This window comes from Vanellus vanellus (assembly GCF_965231255.1).
Source record: "Vanellus vanellus genome assembly, chromosome: Z".
Lineage (NCBI taxonomy): Eukaryota > Metazoa > Chordata > Aves > Charadriiformes > Charadriidae > Vanellus > Vanellus vanellus.
The window spans coordinates 65,316,210-65,336,633 of NC_138908.1; the positions used below are offsets into that span (position 1 = coordinate 65,316,210).

At 43.4% G+C, this 20,424-nt stretch overlaps 1 protein-coding gene across 1 annotated transcript in view; it reads right to left on the reverse strand.

Moving 5' to 3' along the window:
- RGS7BP (regulator of G protein signaling 7 binding protein) overlaps positions 1–13,917 on the reverse strand; it is a gene marked incomplete at its 5' end in the record, with an annotated part of 39,941 nt that extends 26,024 nt beyond the window's left edge. The window contains 2 exons of the mRNA XM_082497754.1: positions 10,809–10,975; positions 13,750–13,917. Of these exons, the coding sequence (XP_082353880.1) occupies positions 10,809–10,975; positions 13,750–13,917 (335 nt within the window). The remainder of the gene's footprint in view (positions 1–10,808; positions 10,976–13,749) is intronic.
- Between the last annotated feature and the right edge of the window lie 6,507 nt (positions 13,918–20,424).

Sequence of the window (20,424 nt, forward strand, 5' to 3'; positions counted from 1 at the left end):
TTATACAGCAATTAGAAAAACTAAACCAAATTTTATACACCTTGTAGTGAATTTGGATTTGGTGGGAACTTTTCCTGTGTAAGCCTGACAGATCTGAGATCTCCCTTGGCTGGAGACTGATCTTGCAAGTTACTGATAATGCTGTTGAGAGCAGTTATCCTTTACAGTTTGGTACTCGACATCTTACTAGAGCAAACATCCATGCACCGAAGTTCACAATAAATATGGAGTCTTTTCTTAGATGATTCTGCAGGAAGTCTAGCACTTGAAGGGGCATGATGGGACATTAGTCGTGAGAAGGATGTGCACTTAATTGCATGTCCTGTCCAATTAACTTAGCAACTGCACTGGCTGATTTCAGTACGGGGCACAGAGTCAAAATTGTTTTTTCTAATTAAAGCGTTTCAGAATGTTGAGAACTACTGAGAATTAGTAAAAATATTTATGTTAATAGGAAAATTTCAAAACAAAACTTAAAAAAAGAATTAAGAAAACAGAAGCAAAAATCCAGTATGCATGGAATTATAAGAGGGAATTATAAGAGCCAATGTTGAAATCTTTTTCTAATGCTCAACTTCATTATCTCATGTTCTCATTTCTCTTCAGGTGTATGAACATATTGCTAAAATAGTCTGGATTTATAAGAACTTCAGAGAGAATCAGAAGTAACTTTCTGGAAACAATATAACCAAAGCTATATGGAACAAAGGTAAGAAGAGTGTCGAACGCTAAAAATTACAGCCATGTGGGATTTCTTAATCAAATGGTATTGAAGAAAATTATCAGGAAGAAGCACTTAAAACTCATGACTAAACTCAGCTTTGGCCTCAGCTGTGTTTCTGTAGAAACTGAGAGCAGAAAATTATTGAAATATGACGGTGAGACAGATCTCAAAGCAGTAGGCCTAAATGGGACATGAAAGTGCTCTTCTTGACCATCTTCATTATAGATCACTGCAACTGCAACTTTCAATCACCTCTGTGAAGATAGGCATGAACCTTCTGTATACTTTTTTTTCAACAAATGTGTTTTTTGCAGAATTTTGCCAAGAAAGAAGTTTTCTCTCAGAATTACTGAAATGAAAAAATCGTTTTGGATTGGTCTAACATTAATTTTAAACCCATGTACGCTTCTCTGGTACCCTAATTTTTGCGGGCATAGGCTCATTAGCGTGACATGAAAGACTCATAATTAGCTGCACTTGTAAGTCTTTAAATACCTCTTAAAATTTAGTTCTAAATCCCCTTTTAAAGCACTATGTACAGATGTAAATTAATACCACTCAGGAAGAGCTTATTGACTGATTCCACTTGTGACACGCCAAGATACATACAGGAGTTGCTACGCTCTGTTACGTGTTAGGGCCTAAAATTCCAGCAAATTGACATTTAAAATCAGTTGCTTAAGAAACAATTTAGGAAACCAATATGTTAAAAATGTAACCTTCACATGCTTTATTTAGAAAATACTATAGCAATAATAAAATATAATATTTGTATATTATGCCTTCCCTTGGAAGACTGAAGTATGATGTAAGAGCATTAAGTAACGTACACAGTATTTTTCAGAGATAATAAATACTGGTACACCTATTTAATAAGTGATTCACTTAAAACATCAGTAAGAGGTTGAATGAAAGATTTTAAAGATGTTTCCTAAAACATAAAAAAAAAATAATATTCAAAGCATTCATTATTCTTGTTAATCATGCTTATTACAGTAATACCACAGATCTAAAGGCAAGTGGATCCCCATGGGCTTGCTGTAAGTACATTTAGGGCCCTGCCCTGAAGAGTTTCCAAATAGTTAATACAACTTCAGCAAAATTGATATTAATTTCATTACTGTTTGTAGACGGGGTACGACATTAAAAAAGAGCAAGAAGCAGAAACACTGAAAAAAAGGAGTAAGAAGAGGTTATGAGAAAATATGGAGTGAAGCAAAGGTAACAGCAACTGCCAAAAAAAGAGTTAAAACTTAGGTTTTGTAGGCTTTTCAATATCCCCACAGTCCCTGCTTCCATACATGTAGCTAACAGCTGGATCCTCTGGCTGATTACTCCCCAAGAGAATTGCTTTCATAGAAGAAGTCTGAAAAGCTTTTTACGTCCAACAGTGATAGCAGTATTCTGCTATCAGAAGGACAAAACGGGGCAAGAGAAGGGCATGAAGTTAGAGAACACTTGCAGAAACACTGAATTGCCTGAACAAGGTCAGCTCTGATGCTGCAGCATTTCTAAAGGGACCCTGCCAATATAATTCAGTCCCCAAATCTCTCTGGCTACATATGTTGTTTTCCTTCACTTCAATTTCTGATGTAAAAGGTTTCTGTAGCTCAAAATAGGAGTGTAAACCAGCATGGTTATTTCAACCATTGCTACAGATAAATAGGCTTACCTATGGCTGGAATACTCCATTATTCCCGAGTTAGATTTAGAGGAACAAACCCCCTGCAATCTAACCATAGTGGAATGCTGCTCGTGCACAGAAGAGAAGAGCAGAAGAGTGGAGGACAGCAACACCTTACTTTTTGGTATCCTCTTCCAGGTTGGCATTTGGGAACCAGAATGGAGTGCTGGATGCAGAAGGTACATCAAAATGGAAGCCAAACCACCCTAGAATGTAGAGCTCACCTGGCTGAAGATGCAGAATGCTGAAGAACACTCAGCATTTACGTGAGTTCTGAGTCTCTGCTCCCCTACATCTTCATGTGTTTTATCTGCTTAAAAGACAGAAAAAATCATGGGAGCACAGACTAGAATACAAATTCTCCTTACTACCAAGGAACATCTTTAACAGTCTTCAGTGTTTATCCCGCACTGGCACTGCTTGAAACCCAAGTACAGTGCAGGCCTCTACACCATTTTGCTCCCTTGTGCATGATACTCTGCCCATGGCGTCAGATGACGGCAATGGGCCACATCCTTCCTCACAGCCACCTTACAGCTTCAGGTCACGTCACAGACAAAAAGCTGCGTTGCTCTACATCTGCCGGGGAGAATATGGCTATTTGTGGTGATCCTTGAGCATGGGGCAGAGCTTCCAGTTGCCGGGCTGGGACACAGCTTCTCTTCTGTTAGGAGACCCTTCCTGTAAGTGGCAGGTTTGCCCTTCTGGCTTACCCAGCATGTGCAGTCCTTGAATGTCTTGGCAGCTGCAGTGCTGCACTGGGAGGTGCTGTGAATGTGCTAGTTGAGGATGAGATGGAAGAAAACAGCAAGTAAGTGACTGAAAAAGATGATGTCCGTCCTACTTTTAGCTCCCACAGACTGTAGTCAGGGCATTTTCCTGGGAGTTAAGTGCAAGAGGTCTAGAAATAAGGTTGACGCACCTTCAGCTTTGGTTTAAAAGAAGGTGGCAGGTGCCACCGTGTTTTGTGAGAAGTCCAAAATTATAAGTGTGTGTTAGGCTCTGAGGATGCTCTGACAGCACCCATGGGATCAAGCTCATCAGAGCTTGGACAAGCAAGAATGCCTCACTTCTGCCTGCTGATTAGGTTCACCATTACGCAAGGTGCCAAGCTCTACCGCTTTGTCAGAACTAAGTTACACTCTGCCACTGCAGCGGTAGAACTTTCAGGCTTTTCAGAATTGCTGTTTTAGACATAGAGAAATAAATACTAAATTCACTTCTAGGTATGTCTGCCCTTTACTAAATCTGGCCTCCAGTTATGAAAGACAGATCTATAAAGGGAGATATGAATACCTTGTATCTTCAAGTCCCAATTGCCTATTAGAGCACAGTCCCAAAGACAAAGGTACAAAGGAAAAGCCAGTCTGTAGAGGTTAGCTATTTTGAGAACTCTAGCTTTAGTAAGTAACCTTGTTTTCTCCTCTATTATTTGCTTTTTGAATTCACCTATTAGAACTTGAGGTGTCTGACTTAAAATGACGTCTTTTTCAACTTGCAACTTAAATTGAGTAAACAGATTTTATTCTCAACAACAGGACTCACCTTAACTCAATTCCATAGAAAATGGTCTTAGATTTTCGGTGTCCCTTTGCATCATTTTAGATGCACATGGCTTGTATAATTAGAGAAATTTTTGCAAAGGAATCTAGTAAGAACGATGTATGTGCGTCTTACCCTCCTGAGAACGGAGTAAGCTATCTTATACTTACTGCACTATTGTGTACTAGCTTTTCCATAAAGAGTACGTTCACAAAATAGCCACATCTGAGCTTACTTCCCAAACCAAAATATCCATATCTGAGCTTACTTCCCAAAACATTCCTATGCAGACCAACTCCCATTAGTCAAAAATGGGATTTGAGTCACTGGAACGGTGCAGTCTCTGATACACAGTGGTAAGTCTGGAGTCACTCCATGATTGAGAAATCAGTGAAGATATTCCAAACCAACTGGAACAAACACAGTCAGAATTTGCCCCCAGAATTTGATATGCTCAAAATCACAAGAAAATTGTAAGCCTTTAAGACAGCTACAGTGAATGTTCATGGAAGCTGAAAGTAAAGGTTGAGGGAAAACGAGACTTTATATGGTAAGAACGCTCAGTAATGAACTTGCTCCAGATCCTGAAAGCTCTTCTTTGGAGGGAGCCAAAATCTCCCTGACTTCCCTCATTTTGGACAGTCCCAGTTAAGTCAGAAGGAAAACTTGATGAGTGAGGTACTATTCAATGGTTGTAAGACCTGCGGGATCTGGCGTGCCAGATTGGAATAACTTCCTGAGATGATTTTAGCGTATGCCTGTGAGTGCAAATGGAAAGTTTTCTATTTGCAACGGTTTTCAGAAGTGGAGAATCTCAACGTTTTGTACTCACTTAATAGGATTTGAAGGTCAGGTTCTTAAGGTCTTACTGTTATAAATATCTGCAATATTTTGGCAAAAAAACCCATATGAATTCAGGGAGCATTACGCTGTTGGTATTATCATAAATAACAGCACTGATTCTTGCAGTGAATATTGAATGCTTTCTTTGTTTTCTCATATGTCATCACGTTATTTTTAATATTTCATTATACTCTCATCAGGCCACGCTCTGGTTATCATGGTGCAACCTCTGCGAAGCACCTCACCTACTCTTAACTTTCCCCTGGCTGTTGAAACAATGCTAACTGTAGCTGCGGTAGCACACAGGGGCAGTGCCTGCAATTCAGAACTCCAGGGATCAACATTAATATCACTCTCCCTACCTCTGACGCATACGCTCACAGGAGTGCAACGGCAGGGATTGAAAAGACACCCAGGGAGGGCAGAGATCTCCACACATGCTGCTTGCTTGGTATATAGCTTGGGCAGAGCTCTAGTTTGTTGCTCTATCTGCTGGCATTACCTTGGTTTTGATTCATGATTATAAAAATTCTTCCCTGTTGAGCTAAGTGTTGCTACGTTTTGTTTCTGCTCAGCTATACTGCCTGCCAGCAATGCTGCATCTAACTTCTGAAGTTAAACAGTTAAAATGGTTTCCGCTACGTCTGTCTTAATGCAGCTTTCATTAAGGTACAAGCCTGAAGTCTCCTTTTCTCTTAATTTGCAACATATTTTTGAGCAGTCTTTTTTGTTTGCTTGTGTGCTTTAGAAAGCAGATAATCATTTTAAAGTGTCATAAAATTCAGACAGTTGAAAGAAAAATTTGGAGCACTACTGGGTGTCCATAGAATGTTTTAACACAACCTTAGGAACTGATCTAATAATAACTAGGTTTGAGAAATTACCCTCTATTGCTTATTGGAAACATCAGAAATCTACTGTAGATTGCGAAGGAATACAGAAGTAGAATTTACCTAAAACTACATACTTAAAGCAACACTATGGTAACATTTTTGTACACTGCAATAAAGATGGGAATGCAATCAGGATGTGATTTTTAGGTCTACTTCCTTAACTTTTCTTGAACTCAGAACATTAAAAACTGTTTTACAGATGTAACAGATGCATATCAGTGTCAAATATGGAAACTTTATATTGGAATTTTCCCAATGAGAAGATTTACAGTGACTTTTGTCACAGGCCGGAAGGGTCATGTAGAACTAACCTAGTCCAATCCTCCTGCTCAAAGCAATGTCAGCTAGAGCAGGGTACTGAGGACCATGTCCAGCGGAGTTCTGAGCATCTCCAAGGATGGAGAATCCACAACCTCTCAGGGCACCTGTTCCAATATTCTACCAACCTGCCAGCAAAAAAAGGGTTTTAGAAATGTTTAAATCAAATTTTCAGTATTTCAATTTGTGCCTGCTGTCCTATCCCTGGATACCACTGAGAAGAGGCTGGCTGTGTCTTCTTCACACTATCCCATCAGGTATTTTTTATACACATTGACAGGATTCCCTCCCAAGCCTTCTCTTCTCCTAGCTAAACAACCCCAGGTCCGTCAGCCTCTCCTTGTATGTCAGATGTTGCATGCTCTTAATCATCTTCATGGCCACCAATGAGACCTGCTGCGGTATGTCCCTTTCTCTTTTCTACCAGGGTGCCCAGAACTGGACACAGTACCCCAGATATGGCCTCAACAGCGCTGAGTAGAAGGGAAGGATCAACTCCCTCAACCTGTTGCCAACACTTCCTCATGAAGCATAGGAGGCTGTTGGCACTCTTTGCCACAAGGGCACAGCGCTGGCTCATGTTCGACTTGGTGTTCACCAGAACACCGCAGGCCCTTTTCTACAAAGCTGCTTTCCAGGTGGTTGGCTTCCAGCCTGTATGGGTTTATTCCTCCTTAAGATTCAGGACGTTGCAACACCAGCCTGAACAACAGAGCACAACCATTTTCAAAACCATGTTCACACAGATGTACATTGCCACGCACACCAGAGCTCCTCACACAGTTTCATTTCATGCAAAAAAAAAGCCACTGTCAACATATATATCAGACTGTCACAGAGATACTGCCAGTTCTGGTTTCGGCGTGCCAAGTACGCACAGAAGTACTTGCATTATGTAAGCATATCAAGTGCCTGAGAACAGGAAAGGGACATTTACAAAAGTGCGTACACAGTTGTGCAGACCTGTATCTTAAAATACAGTTCTGAGTTATCTTTCCATTTATATCCCAGAATTAGTGTACTTCACCTATAAAGCTGGCTCTGTTTGATGACGTCCAAAATATCAGCAGCCTTTATCATCCCATAAAGCAGACCAAACCAGAGGTTTGCGCTTTTTTTCTCCATGTTCCTATAGTTGCAAGTATTTTTCCTTTCTTTTCTTTTGGAAAAAAAAGTCACCGTGACTCATTTTCTTGCTGCATTATTTTCTCCAGTTTTGGCCACAACATCTGGTACTCCAAGACTGCACAATTTAATTAATTTGAGATATTTAATTTCTGATAAATTAATAGAGCAGAAAATGTAATGAAAGGGCCAAACCTTACTCACTTTCTTCAAAAACCAGTTCATGAAAAATCACTAAGAATTTTTAGTACAAGTGTGGTAAGTAGGAATTGACCCAAAGTCCTGAGAAAACCAGCACCGAAAGAAGAGTTTACTTTGACTTGCATTCCTAAAAGATCATCAACCAGAATATTTCAATTTAAATTATTTTTATTTCTAATCTTTATTCCCTGAAAGCCACGACAGTGTTGGTAAACTCAGGCACACATCTTCTTTTTGATAAAATTTCACCTATTTCTACAAGAAAAATACATCAAAGAGTTGAGAAGAAGGATGTAATAGCTATGAGGCTGGAGAGTTGGAGATTGAAGTTTCCTTTCTCAATAATATTTTTTTTTGTAAATTACTTAGAAACATTTTTAATCCCATCACAGCCTAAAGATGTCATTATTCATCCTCAGCATTTTCTGAGTAAAAGACCTTTCTGTTAAGACAAATCCTGAAATCTTCTGTGAGAACACATATTTGTCAGATACAAATTGTTCAGAGGCAGTCTTTGGCTCAGGAAACCCCTAAAATACTGATTGCTGGGTAGAGGCAAGTATAGGAAGGCAGGCATCGTTCTGTGCACAGTCTGGTTTTCATATACTTTTTTTATGAACGCTCTGCTACTGGCAGCTGTCAGACTTGAGCTAGATGGGAAGATATGGTCTAACCCAGTGCAGACTTCATAAGGTTTTGGGTTTCCTTGATACTTCCTTACCTTTGTCGTCATCTCCTTTGTTTTTCTTTCTCTCAGTTTTTAAAATGTAAATGTGGCTTTCACTTCTTCCATTTCCCTTGCTGAATCTCCTTTTGTTGGCATATCAGTGTACACTTTTTCTACAGCTACGCCTGCAATCTTCTCTTCTTGTTCATATTACACCACTGTCCTACTCTGATGTCCACCTATTATTCCAGAACTGATACTCCCATGATAAAAATTTTTTCCTCCTCGTGACTTCAATCCTGTTCAGTTCCTAACACATTATCTCCACCTCAGCATTTCTTTCCCACAATTCCCAAATTTTCATCCAGAGATGCCTTTCTCAGCACTAGCGGATCATTCTTGTTTCTTTCCTTCCAAGTCTTTGCACCTTTCCTCTTTGTTACCTTCCCTAGTCTTGCAGAAGAGGTGAGTTAGGAAGGGAAACAGGTGCCTCTTCTAGCTCCCTCCATCAGTAGTGCATTTAAGAGTCTCAAGTCCTGATGTATTCAAACAGGAAGCATAAAATGAAACTGTCTGCTAATTTTCCAAGGAAGACATCTGCACAAACAAGATTAATGAACTTACTGTTGTCCTAGACAGTGATGACAACTTCTTGAAAGGAAGAGTGCCCTGCAACAGCTCAGGTCACTTGGAGACTAAGTAAACATTACTGATGACCTTAACTAACAGAATGTTGGTATGTAATGAAATTTTATAGTCTAGTAACATAATTAACTAATTGCTATTATTCTCTCAGGGTGGGAAAGCAATAGGCTTTCTTTAATAAGCTTTGGAAAACAGAATTGGTTGTGTAACTCTGAAGTTTGCACAGTGCAGTACTGTGCATTTTGAACTAAAGCAGTGAATTAAACAAGCCTTTGTCCCATCTGCTGACTACCAGCGGTTTCTGAGCAATACGCTACCCTCCTGACTATTTAATAATGAGGATGATTTAATACATTCCTGTCCCTAAGTATTTTTATTCATGATACTTTTTCTTCCTACCAAATTAGGTTCCCATTCCACATCCTATGCCATATGCGCTACATCACTCTTTCTGCTGAATTCAAAACCAAACCTCTGAGACTATTTATTACTCCTCTCCTGTTTCTTTTCTACACTGAATCCTTGCTGCACCTTCATCTCCCATCTTTCCTCACAGATATACACCAGACAAGTTAAGTTGGCTCATATGGCTTTCCTCAGCCGTAGGAGGGTGGGGATGTGAAGCACATCTTGTAAAATGTCTGTCAAACCAAACAAGTAATTTCCAGAGGGTTTCTAACACCTACCAGTTGTTATGGATATCACATTATTATCACAGTTATTTAAAACAGTTTTAGATTAGCTAAATGTCAATCTCGCAGCAACTGCACAACCTTCAGGACATCTTTGTGTATATGACAGACTCCCAGCTGTGAAATGATTACTTAAAAAAACCCTCCATGCTTCTAAATGAACACGTATTGATTGTTTCCTTTATGAAAAAAAAAAAAAAGATAAAAAATTCCATGCTAGGTTCTGCTGTTCAGATGTACTATTTTGGTTTGTGTTAGTCTCTCTTTTGAGTCTGAAAGTGCACAAGATCAATTTCACTACTGTTTGCTTCCACACTTTCAGTGCACAGGTTAAAAAGAACTGTATGTTTTGGTTGGTTGGTTGTTTTTTCTTAAATTCGCGCAGACTTTAGTAACTTAAGAGCACATATTTTGTTTGTGGAACAAATCAGAGGTCACAATATCAACTCAAGAGTCTTTGCACAAAATCACATCTGAAAACGCTGACAGTTCTGAAATGACCAACCAGTGTTGTCTTCTGTTTAGTTTGTTAGTGTGGTCTTATACATAAACCTGTGGCAGATTTCTCATATAGATTAAAGTGATGAAAGAACTTCAACAGGGATTAGGCAGAGCCGCAAAGAAAGTTTTTTTCCCATAGTACACAACAGTTTACAGCGGATAAGGCAGGTGCAGAGAGTTCTGACAAAGTGCAGTCAGAGAGGCACGACTCAGGAGGTACATGTGCTAATACAAATGCCTGTCACCACACCGTGGAGAACACACCAATAGTTAGACTCTGTGGAAGCAGCAAGAATTCACATTTTGTAAGACACAGCTGCTTACGCTGGTTTATCTTGTACTGAGGCACAGCCTCAAGTATGTGATGATATATCCTGTCACCATGGAAAGGAACATATATAATGTAATATCAGAGAGTAAATGAAAAAATATATGCTGGCAAAGCTTCGATCCTCATTTCAACACAAGTAAGGACTTAAAAACATACAGAATGTAAACACAAGTTTTCACAATAGTATATGTATTCTCCCTCCCTTACATAATTTTCACCTAATTATTTTTTCATCTAATTTTGTTAAGTCTTCAGTTGAGCTGAGCTAGTTGTCTCTAAATGTTCAGTTAGGGATACCCAATGAAGGCCTGTGAAGAAAGCTACCGCTGTTTCACCCCTGAAAGGCGAGGATTCTCCCTTGGTCTTTTTAAGTCATCTAGTGATATGGAGTAAAATCCCCTTCATCTTACATAAAAGCATCCAGTGATATCACCAGGATACCGTCTTGGTAAGGGGACCAGGATTTGACCCAAAATTTCACTATCATAAGGATATGAGCATTCTGTAGAATTTGTGGTCATACATCTCCATGCCTAAACCAGACATGTGAGTTAACGCTTTTGCTGAAAGTTTCCATAACGTAGTATTTAGCAAAGAGGTGCATAAGAGTACAGCTTTAATTAAACATAAGTAGACTCCTACCCAGAAATTGCTGCTAGTTTTTGATGAGCCTGATAGGCCATCTCACATCCCCGGGTTCGAGTTTTGTGCATTTCCGCATGCAGAGACGGGCAGGTGACTGAGACATCCCCAATGGAAATGACCAGCTCCCGGTACAGAGCCACCTGGGTATTGAACTCCTGGACAAGCTGAAAAACAAAGAGGGTTTACTTACATGAGATGTTTAACTACACTGATAAAAACAACTGAATTTTTAAAAAGCATGCCCAATTCCACAGCATACAGGATCAAGTGCCCAAGATTTAGTCAATGACTATGGCCTCCGTGGCAGCTGCCTCTTCTGTGAGCTATAAATGTTCATTTGCAGGGAAGCAGTGTTTCTGCTTTTAATCTCTGAAAGTGTTTGAGTTATTAGTCTTAAATATTAAGCAGACAAAAAACCCCAGCTGTTTTACTAGTAGCATGAGGTTATTTTTCGCTATCATAAAAGACAAAAATATCTCCAGAAATGATTGCCTTTGCTCCTCTTGCTTCCTGATTAACAGCACATTTAGGGATTGGAATGTAGCATTTGCTTTTACACTGGCGATTTTGCTAATTTATTTTGTAATGATTTCTGTTCTGTCACTGGCCTCTAACCCAGATTTTCGACTTAAAATTTATCTGAAGTTACTGGCTGAGAACATGTACCACAGGCACGTTCCAGTTAGGCTTCTAGAAAGCAGTTTTTCCAATGTGTGTGTGTGGGAAACAAACAAAGAAGTAAATAAACACTTCAACCTTTACAGAAATCCAATATCCAGCAGATACACATGGATGCTATTGGATAAACGGGTAACTTTTGCAGCGATGGAAAGATCATTATAGTTTAGTTCCACTGATCACATATGTGGGATTATATTTTAAGGAAACGAAGCATTTTCTGTCTTTTGAACGAAAGCGCATCAGACCATTTGCTCCACATGGTGGCGGGGGTGGAAGGCAGGGAGCAATAGAACAGAGTATTTATTTATCTGTGCTTTGGTAATTTGACCTCAATTTCCAAACTACATATAAACAGACAAGAGTAACTGCTCATAATTCTGCAGCTATCATTACCATCGGGAGTTCAACATATCCCAACGTACAAGCATGTTAAAAAATTGGATTCTATCAGATCTATGAAATTTTAAAGTCAAGCCCTCAAATTCTCATAATCAGAAAATAAATGAGTCGCTTCTCCTGCAGTATTACATTCTGCCTCTTTGTGCACCCCACTGTAATTACTCTGTATAACTGAGAACTAGTATCGGGACCCATTTTTTTGGCCATGCTTTCTTAAATTTCATTGTAAGAGTAGCAAATAGGTTTCTCTGCTTCTGGAGCAGCAGAACAATCCCAGCACGTCACAGTCCATCTGCACCCCCAAAGCCCAAACAAAACCAAAAGCACACACCAAGCAAAGCCCCAGGCACCGTATTTGCTAAACCTGGCTTCACAACATTCTCATTCTGCAGCTTAAGACATGGCATGGAGAGAAAAAAAAGAAAAAAAGACTGTACTACGTTGTGTCATAGCATAATTACTCTGCATGAAGAAAAAGAGAAAAGCGTCTCATCCTGCAACGGGTAACTGGTTGCTCCAGTCACATTTTGCCAGTGCTCACCTGACATCCTCTGTCTAAACAGAGGACACACTCAGCCACCTCAACATTGCCAAAGAAAACAAAGCCACGCTGATACTGCAGCATTGAGACAGAGAACAAGAAAAAAAACCATTGGTTTTACCTCCTGAATCTTGCTGCATCTTGACAACCCATCTGTAAAGCACATTTTATTCCTAATCAGTGAATTCTACAAAGCTAGCACTTCCGTTTAAGGAACCACATTATGCTGTCGGGAACGAGAGCAAAAGGCAGGACCCAGTGGGATCCACTTGTTGGGTATATTTATAGAGCTACTTTGGCAGCTTTTGTTCCTCAGTGCACTGGGAGTTGCTCCCGATTTTGAAGTATCAGAGTGGCTATCTGCCAGCGCAATTTGCAGTTTTAGAGGAAACAAATTGCCAGAATCCAAGCAGAACAGAAGTAGCAGGTACATTTCCAATGCTACTGGGCTGAACTTTAGCAAGATCCAGATTTTTCAAGTAAAGTGGCAGCAACTTCATTTGTTTTCTATTTCTCTCATTGGTTAGCGGAGCAATTTTGGGGCCCAGTGGCCAGCTGACTGTAACTCAAGGAGCCAGATATGGGGTGTATGGTGCTGGTTTGGAGGGAAGTGTCAGGATCCAAACATTTTGAACACGAATGGAGAAAAATGCCATACCACACTGTGACAGTCCAAAAATAACACGGATGCAGGTGCTTGATCTGAGGTTTTACAATTGCAACCAGCTAATTCTGGGGAGGCTGGAAACAGGTGCCACGTATGAATTTCAGGGCCTCAAACAGAGTCCCTTTCAGAGTCCCTTTTTGGAAGGATTTTGGGGCAGGAGGGTGGCAGCTGCACAAGACAGCAAGCAGAGAGCGCAGTGATGCCGCGCGGGCAACTATTCACCGAGTCGGGCTTCAGTGGGCGCAAGTCCGGGGACAGATTTGGCCGGATCTAGCAAAACAAAACAAAACAAAACAAAACAAACAAAAAAAAACCCAACAAAAACAAACCACCAACTCCAGCGGCTCGGCGCCGCGGAGCTCCTGCCGGACCGGGCGCCCGTCTCCCGGTCCCTGCCCGGTCCGCCCCGCAGCACCCGGCGGCGGGTCCCGCTTTCCCTCCCCTCTCCCGCCTCTGAACCGCTACGATGTCGGTGACGGGGCAGCGACCCCCGACGGGGTCGGCGGTTTTAAAAACGGTGCGGCCGCACGTGATGGGAACCGGGCAGCCGGCGGGAGGAGCCGACCGAGGATACTGGGGGGGAGGGGGGGGGGGCGAACAAAAACGACAAAAAGAGAGAAAGGAAGGCAAGCCCCATCTGCGGTACCCACCATCTTGCAGTCATCCAGGGCTCTCTGGGTCTGGTAGGCGCCCTCGGAGCCGCTGCCCCGCCGATCACCGTCGCGGCCGTGCGGGGAGGTTTTGCTGCCCGGGAAGATGGAGGAGGAGGCGGCGGCGGCGCGGGGGCGCTTCCTGCGCCCGCTCGCTGCAGAGCTCATGCACACGCATCCGCCGCGCGGAGCCGCCGGCCGCGCGGGGCCCCGCCGGCGCGGGCAGCGCCTTCCCCCCCCCCCTCCACCCCCCGCCGCCCCGCACCGCCGCCGCCGCCGCCCCGAGGAGGGGTACGGGTCCGCGCCGCTCGTCGCCTCGGCCCGGCCGGCAGCGCGCCGCTCACGGGTGAGAGCCTGGCGCCTGCGGGTGAGCCCGGGGAGCGCCCTGCGGCATCGCCTCCGCTACGGCGGGGAGAGGCGGAGGGGCTGGCGCCTTCCCTCCTTCAGCAGCATGTCAGTCCCCGCGGATCCGCCCCGCCGGTGGCATGCTCTGCCGTCCTCCTTCCCGCAACCGGCGGGGGGGCGGAAGGGGGCGAGCGCGGCCGTGCCCGGCGGAGAAGAGCTCCCATCCAGCGGCCGCCGAAACCTGCCCGATGCTCCCGGGGAGGGGGGGGGGGAGGGGGGGCTGTCGTGCCCGCCCCGCCCCGCCGCGCCGCACCACTACGCGCTCCCCCCCCCACGCGGCGCGTCTCGCCGGGGCGCCCGCCGGCAGCCGCTCGGAGGGGCCGGTGGGGCCCGGCGGGCTGACGCCGTTAATAGCGCGCCGCCCCTGCAGGGCGGGAGCGGCAGCCCACCCCCCCCTTCCCCTCCCCGGGCCTCGCCGCCGCCCGCCCCCCACTCCGAGCCCACCAGCGGCGGCGCCCGGCTCGCCCGTCCGGCGCGGGAGGCGGGTCGGCGGCGGGGCGAAGGGCCCTCCTGCTGGGAGCCCCGGGCGCCCGACGGGTGGGCCGCAGCGGCAGCGGCAGTCGCTCCCGTCCCGCCGGGGCAGAGCTCCTACGGGGCGTTCGCGCCTCGGCAGCCCGGCTTTTGCTGAAGTTGATACTAATCTTCAGGAAGCTTAATCACAGAATGACAGAACGGTCAGGGTTGGAAAGGACCTCTGGAGATCATCTAGTCCAACCCCCCCGCCAGAGCAGGGTCACCTACAGCAGGTTGCACAGGACGGTGTCCAGGCGGGTTTTGAACGTCTCCAGTCTTACTTGGGAAATATCTTTCTGTTTAACAAAGATGAGGTTCACGGCTCAAATTTGTGTCCTTTCACTAAAAAACAAACATCTTCTTTGGGGGCTCTAAGAAGAATTTTTGGGGGGTGTGATGCAACTACACTGTAGATTGTTCATTGCAGAAAAGATGAAATAATAATCAATTGGAGAAATTGTTTCCTCTGCGCTCACAGCAGGACAGTGCAGTGGCAGTTCAGCAGGCTGATGCTCACAACCCCCCCCAGGTCTGGGGCACCAGCCCCTCCGATGCAGGGGGCTGCAGGGCTGTGCCCACCCTGTCCCTGCAGCCACTTTCCCCGGGGTCCCCCAGGGACTGCACTGCCCTGGGGCGAGCTACGGCCTGGGCCACCTTCAGCTGCAGCGCTGGTCCTATTCCTCTCCATAGCCAGGTAGCTATGGCTGCTTATCTCGCTTCTGATACATTTTTATTTCTTCAAGACATTAAATAAAGTTTTGGGTTTTTTTTTATGTTTCAGTAATGTTCTTGACACCAAGGGAATGCCAAACGCATTACACGCAGAAACCCAGTCTTGCCAAGGAGCTTGAATAGTGGCAGCAATGGTACTCTGGCAGGGTGAGGGCTGCTTTACAGGCTGTGCGGAGCATTACTCTAACACAGACACCCTGGTATCTGCCTGAATCTGGACATTGCCTCGTAGTCTGCTGTGAAACTCTTTTTAGACATTTCCTGCTATTTTCCCACAAATGGAAGCTACTGGATGTTTGTTAGCGGTGATGAGTTTGCAGTGCTTACAAGCACTGTCATCACTTTAGCTAAAACTAAAATGACCTTGTAATTATAAAGTTACCATTGTAAACATACTACTAGATCTTCAGAGCAGCAAGAACTTGCAGTTTGCAAGTGCTATTTTAAGGACACCACTTTTTTTTTTTTTCATAGTAAATTACTCATAGGAAATAAATGCTTGAATTTGGTGCTGCATGAACACAAGCTTTGAGCCAGGACATCATATTGCGGCCATTTCTTTTTGTCCTATCGTCTGTTGCTTGGGAGAAGAGACCGACCCCCACCTTGCTACAATCTCCTTTCAGTAGAAAGTGATAAGGTCTCCCCTGAGCCTCTTTTTCTCCAGGCTAAACAACCCCAGTTCCTTCAACTGCTCCTCGTAAGACTTGTGCTCCAGACCCCTCACCAGCTTTGTTGACATTCTCTGGACATGCTCCAGCACCTTTATGTCTTTCTTGTCAGGAGGGATCCAAAACTGAACACAGTATTCAAGGTGGGGCCACACCAGTGGCAAGTATAGGGGGATGATCACTTCCCTAATGCTGCTGGCCACGCTATTTCTGATACGTGCCAGAATGCTGTTGACCTTCTTGGCCACTTGGGCACACTGCTGGCTCATATTCAGATGGCTGTTGACCAACACTCCCAGGTCATTTTCCACCCGCAGCTTTCCAGCCACTCTTCCCCAAGCCTGTAGCATTGCATGGGGTTGTTGTGACTCAAGTGCAGGACCCGGCACTTGGCCTTGTTGAACCTCATAACACAGATCCCTCTGTAGACCCTTCCTATCCTCAAGCAGGTCGACACTCTGGCCCAACTTGGTGTCATCTGCAAACGTACTGAGGGCGCACTTGATCCCCTTGCCCAGGTCATTGATAAAGATGTTAAACAGAACCGTCCCCAGTACTGAGCCCTGTGGAACACCACTTGTGACTGGCCACCAACTGGATTTAGCTCCATTCACCACAACTATCCGGGCATGGCCACCCAGCCAGTTTTTTACCCAGCGAAGTATACACCCATCCAAGCCATGAGCAGTCACTTTCTCCAGAAGAATGCTATGCAAAATGGCGTCAAAGGCTTTACTGAAATCCAGGTAAACAACACCCACAACCTTTCCCTCATCCACTAAGTGAGTCATCTTGTCATAGAAGAAAATCAGGTTTCTCAAGCAGGACCTGCCTTTCATAAACCCATGCTGGCTGGGCCTGATCACCTGGTTGTCCTGCACGTGCTGCATAAAGGCACTCAGGATGATCTGCTCCATAACCTTCCCTGGCACTGAGGACAGACTGACAGGGCTGTAGTTCCCTGGATCCTTCTTTCAGCCCTTCTTGTAGGTGGGTGTCACATTTGCTAACCTGCAGTCAGCTGGGACCTCCCCGGTTAGCCGGGACTGCTGATAAATGATGGAAAGTGGCCTGGGGAACACATCTGCCAGCTCCCTCAGTACCCTCGTGTGGATCCCATCCAGCCCCATAGACTTGTGTGTGTAGTACGTCCCTCACCATTTCCCCTAGGATTACGGGGGCTTCTTTCTGCTCCCTGTCCTTGTCATCCAGCTCAGGGGGCTGGGGGCTCAGGGAACAATGTGTCCAAATAATAAAGACTGAGGCAAAGAAGGCATTAAGTGCCTCGTCCTTTTCCTCATCCTTGGTCACTATACCCCCGCCTCCCCACCCCATTTAATAAAGGATGGAGATTCTCCTTAGTCCTACTTTTATTGCTAATGTATTTATAGAAACATTTTTTATTGTCCTTAACAGCAGAAGCCAGATTAAGTTATAGTTGGGCTTTGGCCCTTCTAATTTTGCTAATTAGAACACTAATGCTAGTGTTTTAATCGTTGCTCATTTATCATTTCAGTCCTATGTTCTAGTCTTATTTCAGTCTATTTCAGGTCTTATTAAGAGCTACTGTAATAGCAATAATGAAATAATACTAATATTAATACTAAACCCAACAACAATTACAATAAATCTACCAAAAAACGCAGCACGTGTGCTTGTATATTACCTGCCTTGGTTGAAGTTTGTGGAACACAAACAAATTTGAAGTCAATGCCAGAAGTTCCATTGACTTTTTAAAAAGTTTAGAAATTTAATTCCTGGTGATATATCTGCCATGGATAAAGCTGAGTCACAGCTGAGTTTTGCCCTTCAGCCAACATCTGGAAGTTTTGAAGTCCCACGGACATGCAGCGTGTTCACTCCTCGTTGTTTGTATCTTCAGTATGTCCACATTTGGAAGTGGATCTGGTGCTTCTGTAATTTATAAGACCGCATGTTTCCATAATTCTTCCATCTGGCCTCTGAAATCATCATTGAACATGATGAATTTGACAGCACCCCCCAGGGTTATGTTGGAGAAGCCGGAGTGACAGGGAGCAAGCCAGTCTGGGATGTGTAAGAAACAGTGATTTTTGTAGGCATCCTAATTTTCTGGCTGGGGGGAAAGAGGTCCAAGCTAAGCCACCAAATGCTGTTGCAGGGTGGGCAACGGGAGCAAGAAGTCTCAGTTTGAAAATATATACCACCAGGAAACAAAATGTTCTCTTGAGAAAACAGAGATGGATATGCTACAACACTTTCCTGAAAAGAGAGACATGATTCTTTCCTCTCGTCTGAACTGGAGTTCCTGTCACAAATGGTCTTAACGCTAGCTTCATCTCCTGATGTTTAATGGATTGTGACAAGCAGGGGCTTCTTGGTCCCTCCTGCAGCATCCTCTCAAGACCATGGGTAAGTGACCTTGAAATAAGTTCAAAGAGTACTTGGCCTGTTACATAGTCAAATTCTTCGGCAGCTCCACAGCTCATAATGAAATAAAAGTAAATATGTAGGCTTTGCTCTACCCAGCCTATATAGTAACTCTGAAAAATGAACTGAGATGAACTTTTTACTTGGGAGCCTCTCTTCCATTTTGTTGTAATCTTTGTCTAATCTATTTATTTCTCTGGTCATTGGCTACTGGTAATATTTCCCAAGGGTTAGTAGAATGTAATGGGACTAGATAAATTATGAGAGACACTGATTAGCTGAGAAACGTGAGGAGATGTTTTTGGAGGAAAAAAAACAAAAAAGGCAAAAAGGGGCAAAGGAATAGAGATGGCAAAAAAGGCCATTTCTGTAAATGTTTACTCCTGTGGAGTAAAACTGTTTAACCCTCATCAACAACAATGTGATAATGCAATTGAGAACGACAGCTTCAGTGGCCGTGTCCTTTTTATTAATCGTTTCCTACCGGCTGGGAAGTTGGGGAAAGGAGTACCACAGGAGGCACTATTCTGGCCTGATTCCATAAATCAGTCTTTCATGTATGCAGGGTGTTAGCCCTCCTGACCTCAGAGATCCTCCAGCGGTGGCAGCTCCCTGCACCCCTTCTCCTCAGCCAGCGCTCAGTGCAGGGCTCACCAAGTCAAATAATTTTCTAGCAAAGATTGCATGTTCCTGTAGTTTTAGTGCCCGTTGGACTACTATCAAGATACAGAAAAACATTATCCTTAGTCTCTTTAGAAGTCAATACATCGTTTTTTGACCCCAAATACAGTGGTTGAGTCTGAAAATAATTTGCGTAGATACCCCGCAAAGCAAAGACATCCCTGTCCTGCGAAATGTATAGCCACAGTTCAACAAAGGCTAGCAATATGTTAGATGAGATTGAAAAGAAAATAAGAACATTTTTCTAAGTTCTGTTGTGTCAGTCTCAACAATTTCCAAGTTTACTTAGGAAACTAATGTCCACACAGAGTATTAGCAGTGGAGATGCTGAGGAGGAGGCTTATTTTGCTTGCAGTCACGGGAAGTTTTAAAAAATTGCCGTCATTAGTGAGCCCGTCTGTAGCTGTCAGGCCACAATGGGCATGTTGCTCCTGGGCATGAATGCAAGAAACAACATGCTTAAGCTTGCAAAAATTTCAAAATGGCTTAGTCTGCTTTATTTGCCTTCTCTGTACGTGTTGCAAAAGACCGTGACACTGAAGTCACGCGCTGAGGATGCTAGAGATTATGGAGGTGAGATTTTTGGCACTTAAGAACTATTACATTCCTTAAATCAGAGGATGAAAGACATTCTAAATCAGATAATCCCTGATGTGTTCCCGCCTTCTCTATTTCCTTTACAACATGTATTTACATATGTAATTCCAACATGAATTTATATGGAAATAGCTGTAGGAGCACTCAGGTAGCTAGACAACTAACTGTGTCAAATTTAGCCAGATTTGGCCAACACAATATAGTATTTAATGACAAGAAAATCTAAGAAAATGGCCCATACAACCAGATATCTTTTGCATTCACCTCTATGAGTATAATTTTTTTAAAAACATAGTATTTTTACTGAAATAATGCTAATGCCATCAGCACTTCTGTTATCATAAGAAAAAAACAAGCACCTACTTTTAAAAAAAAAAACATTAACAAAACAAATCTTCAAACTGGAGAAATTAAGAATTATTACTGGAAAGAACAAGGCTAACATCAGTACTTATAAAAGTATCAGTGGAATAATTTACCTTTAGCTCTAGTGTAGCCAGTAGAATACAGAATGACTGCAATAAATAAAGACAAATTTGCCTTAAAATTATCTTTTTTATGATAGAAAATCTGGCATAAAAACTAAGTCACACAATGAATGGAAAATAAAAAGACCGTTGATAAATCTTCCTATAAATGTCTGCAAAAAAGCCAAGAAAAATTATCT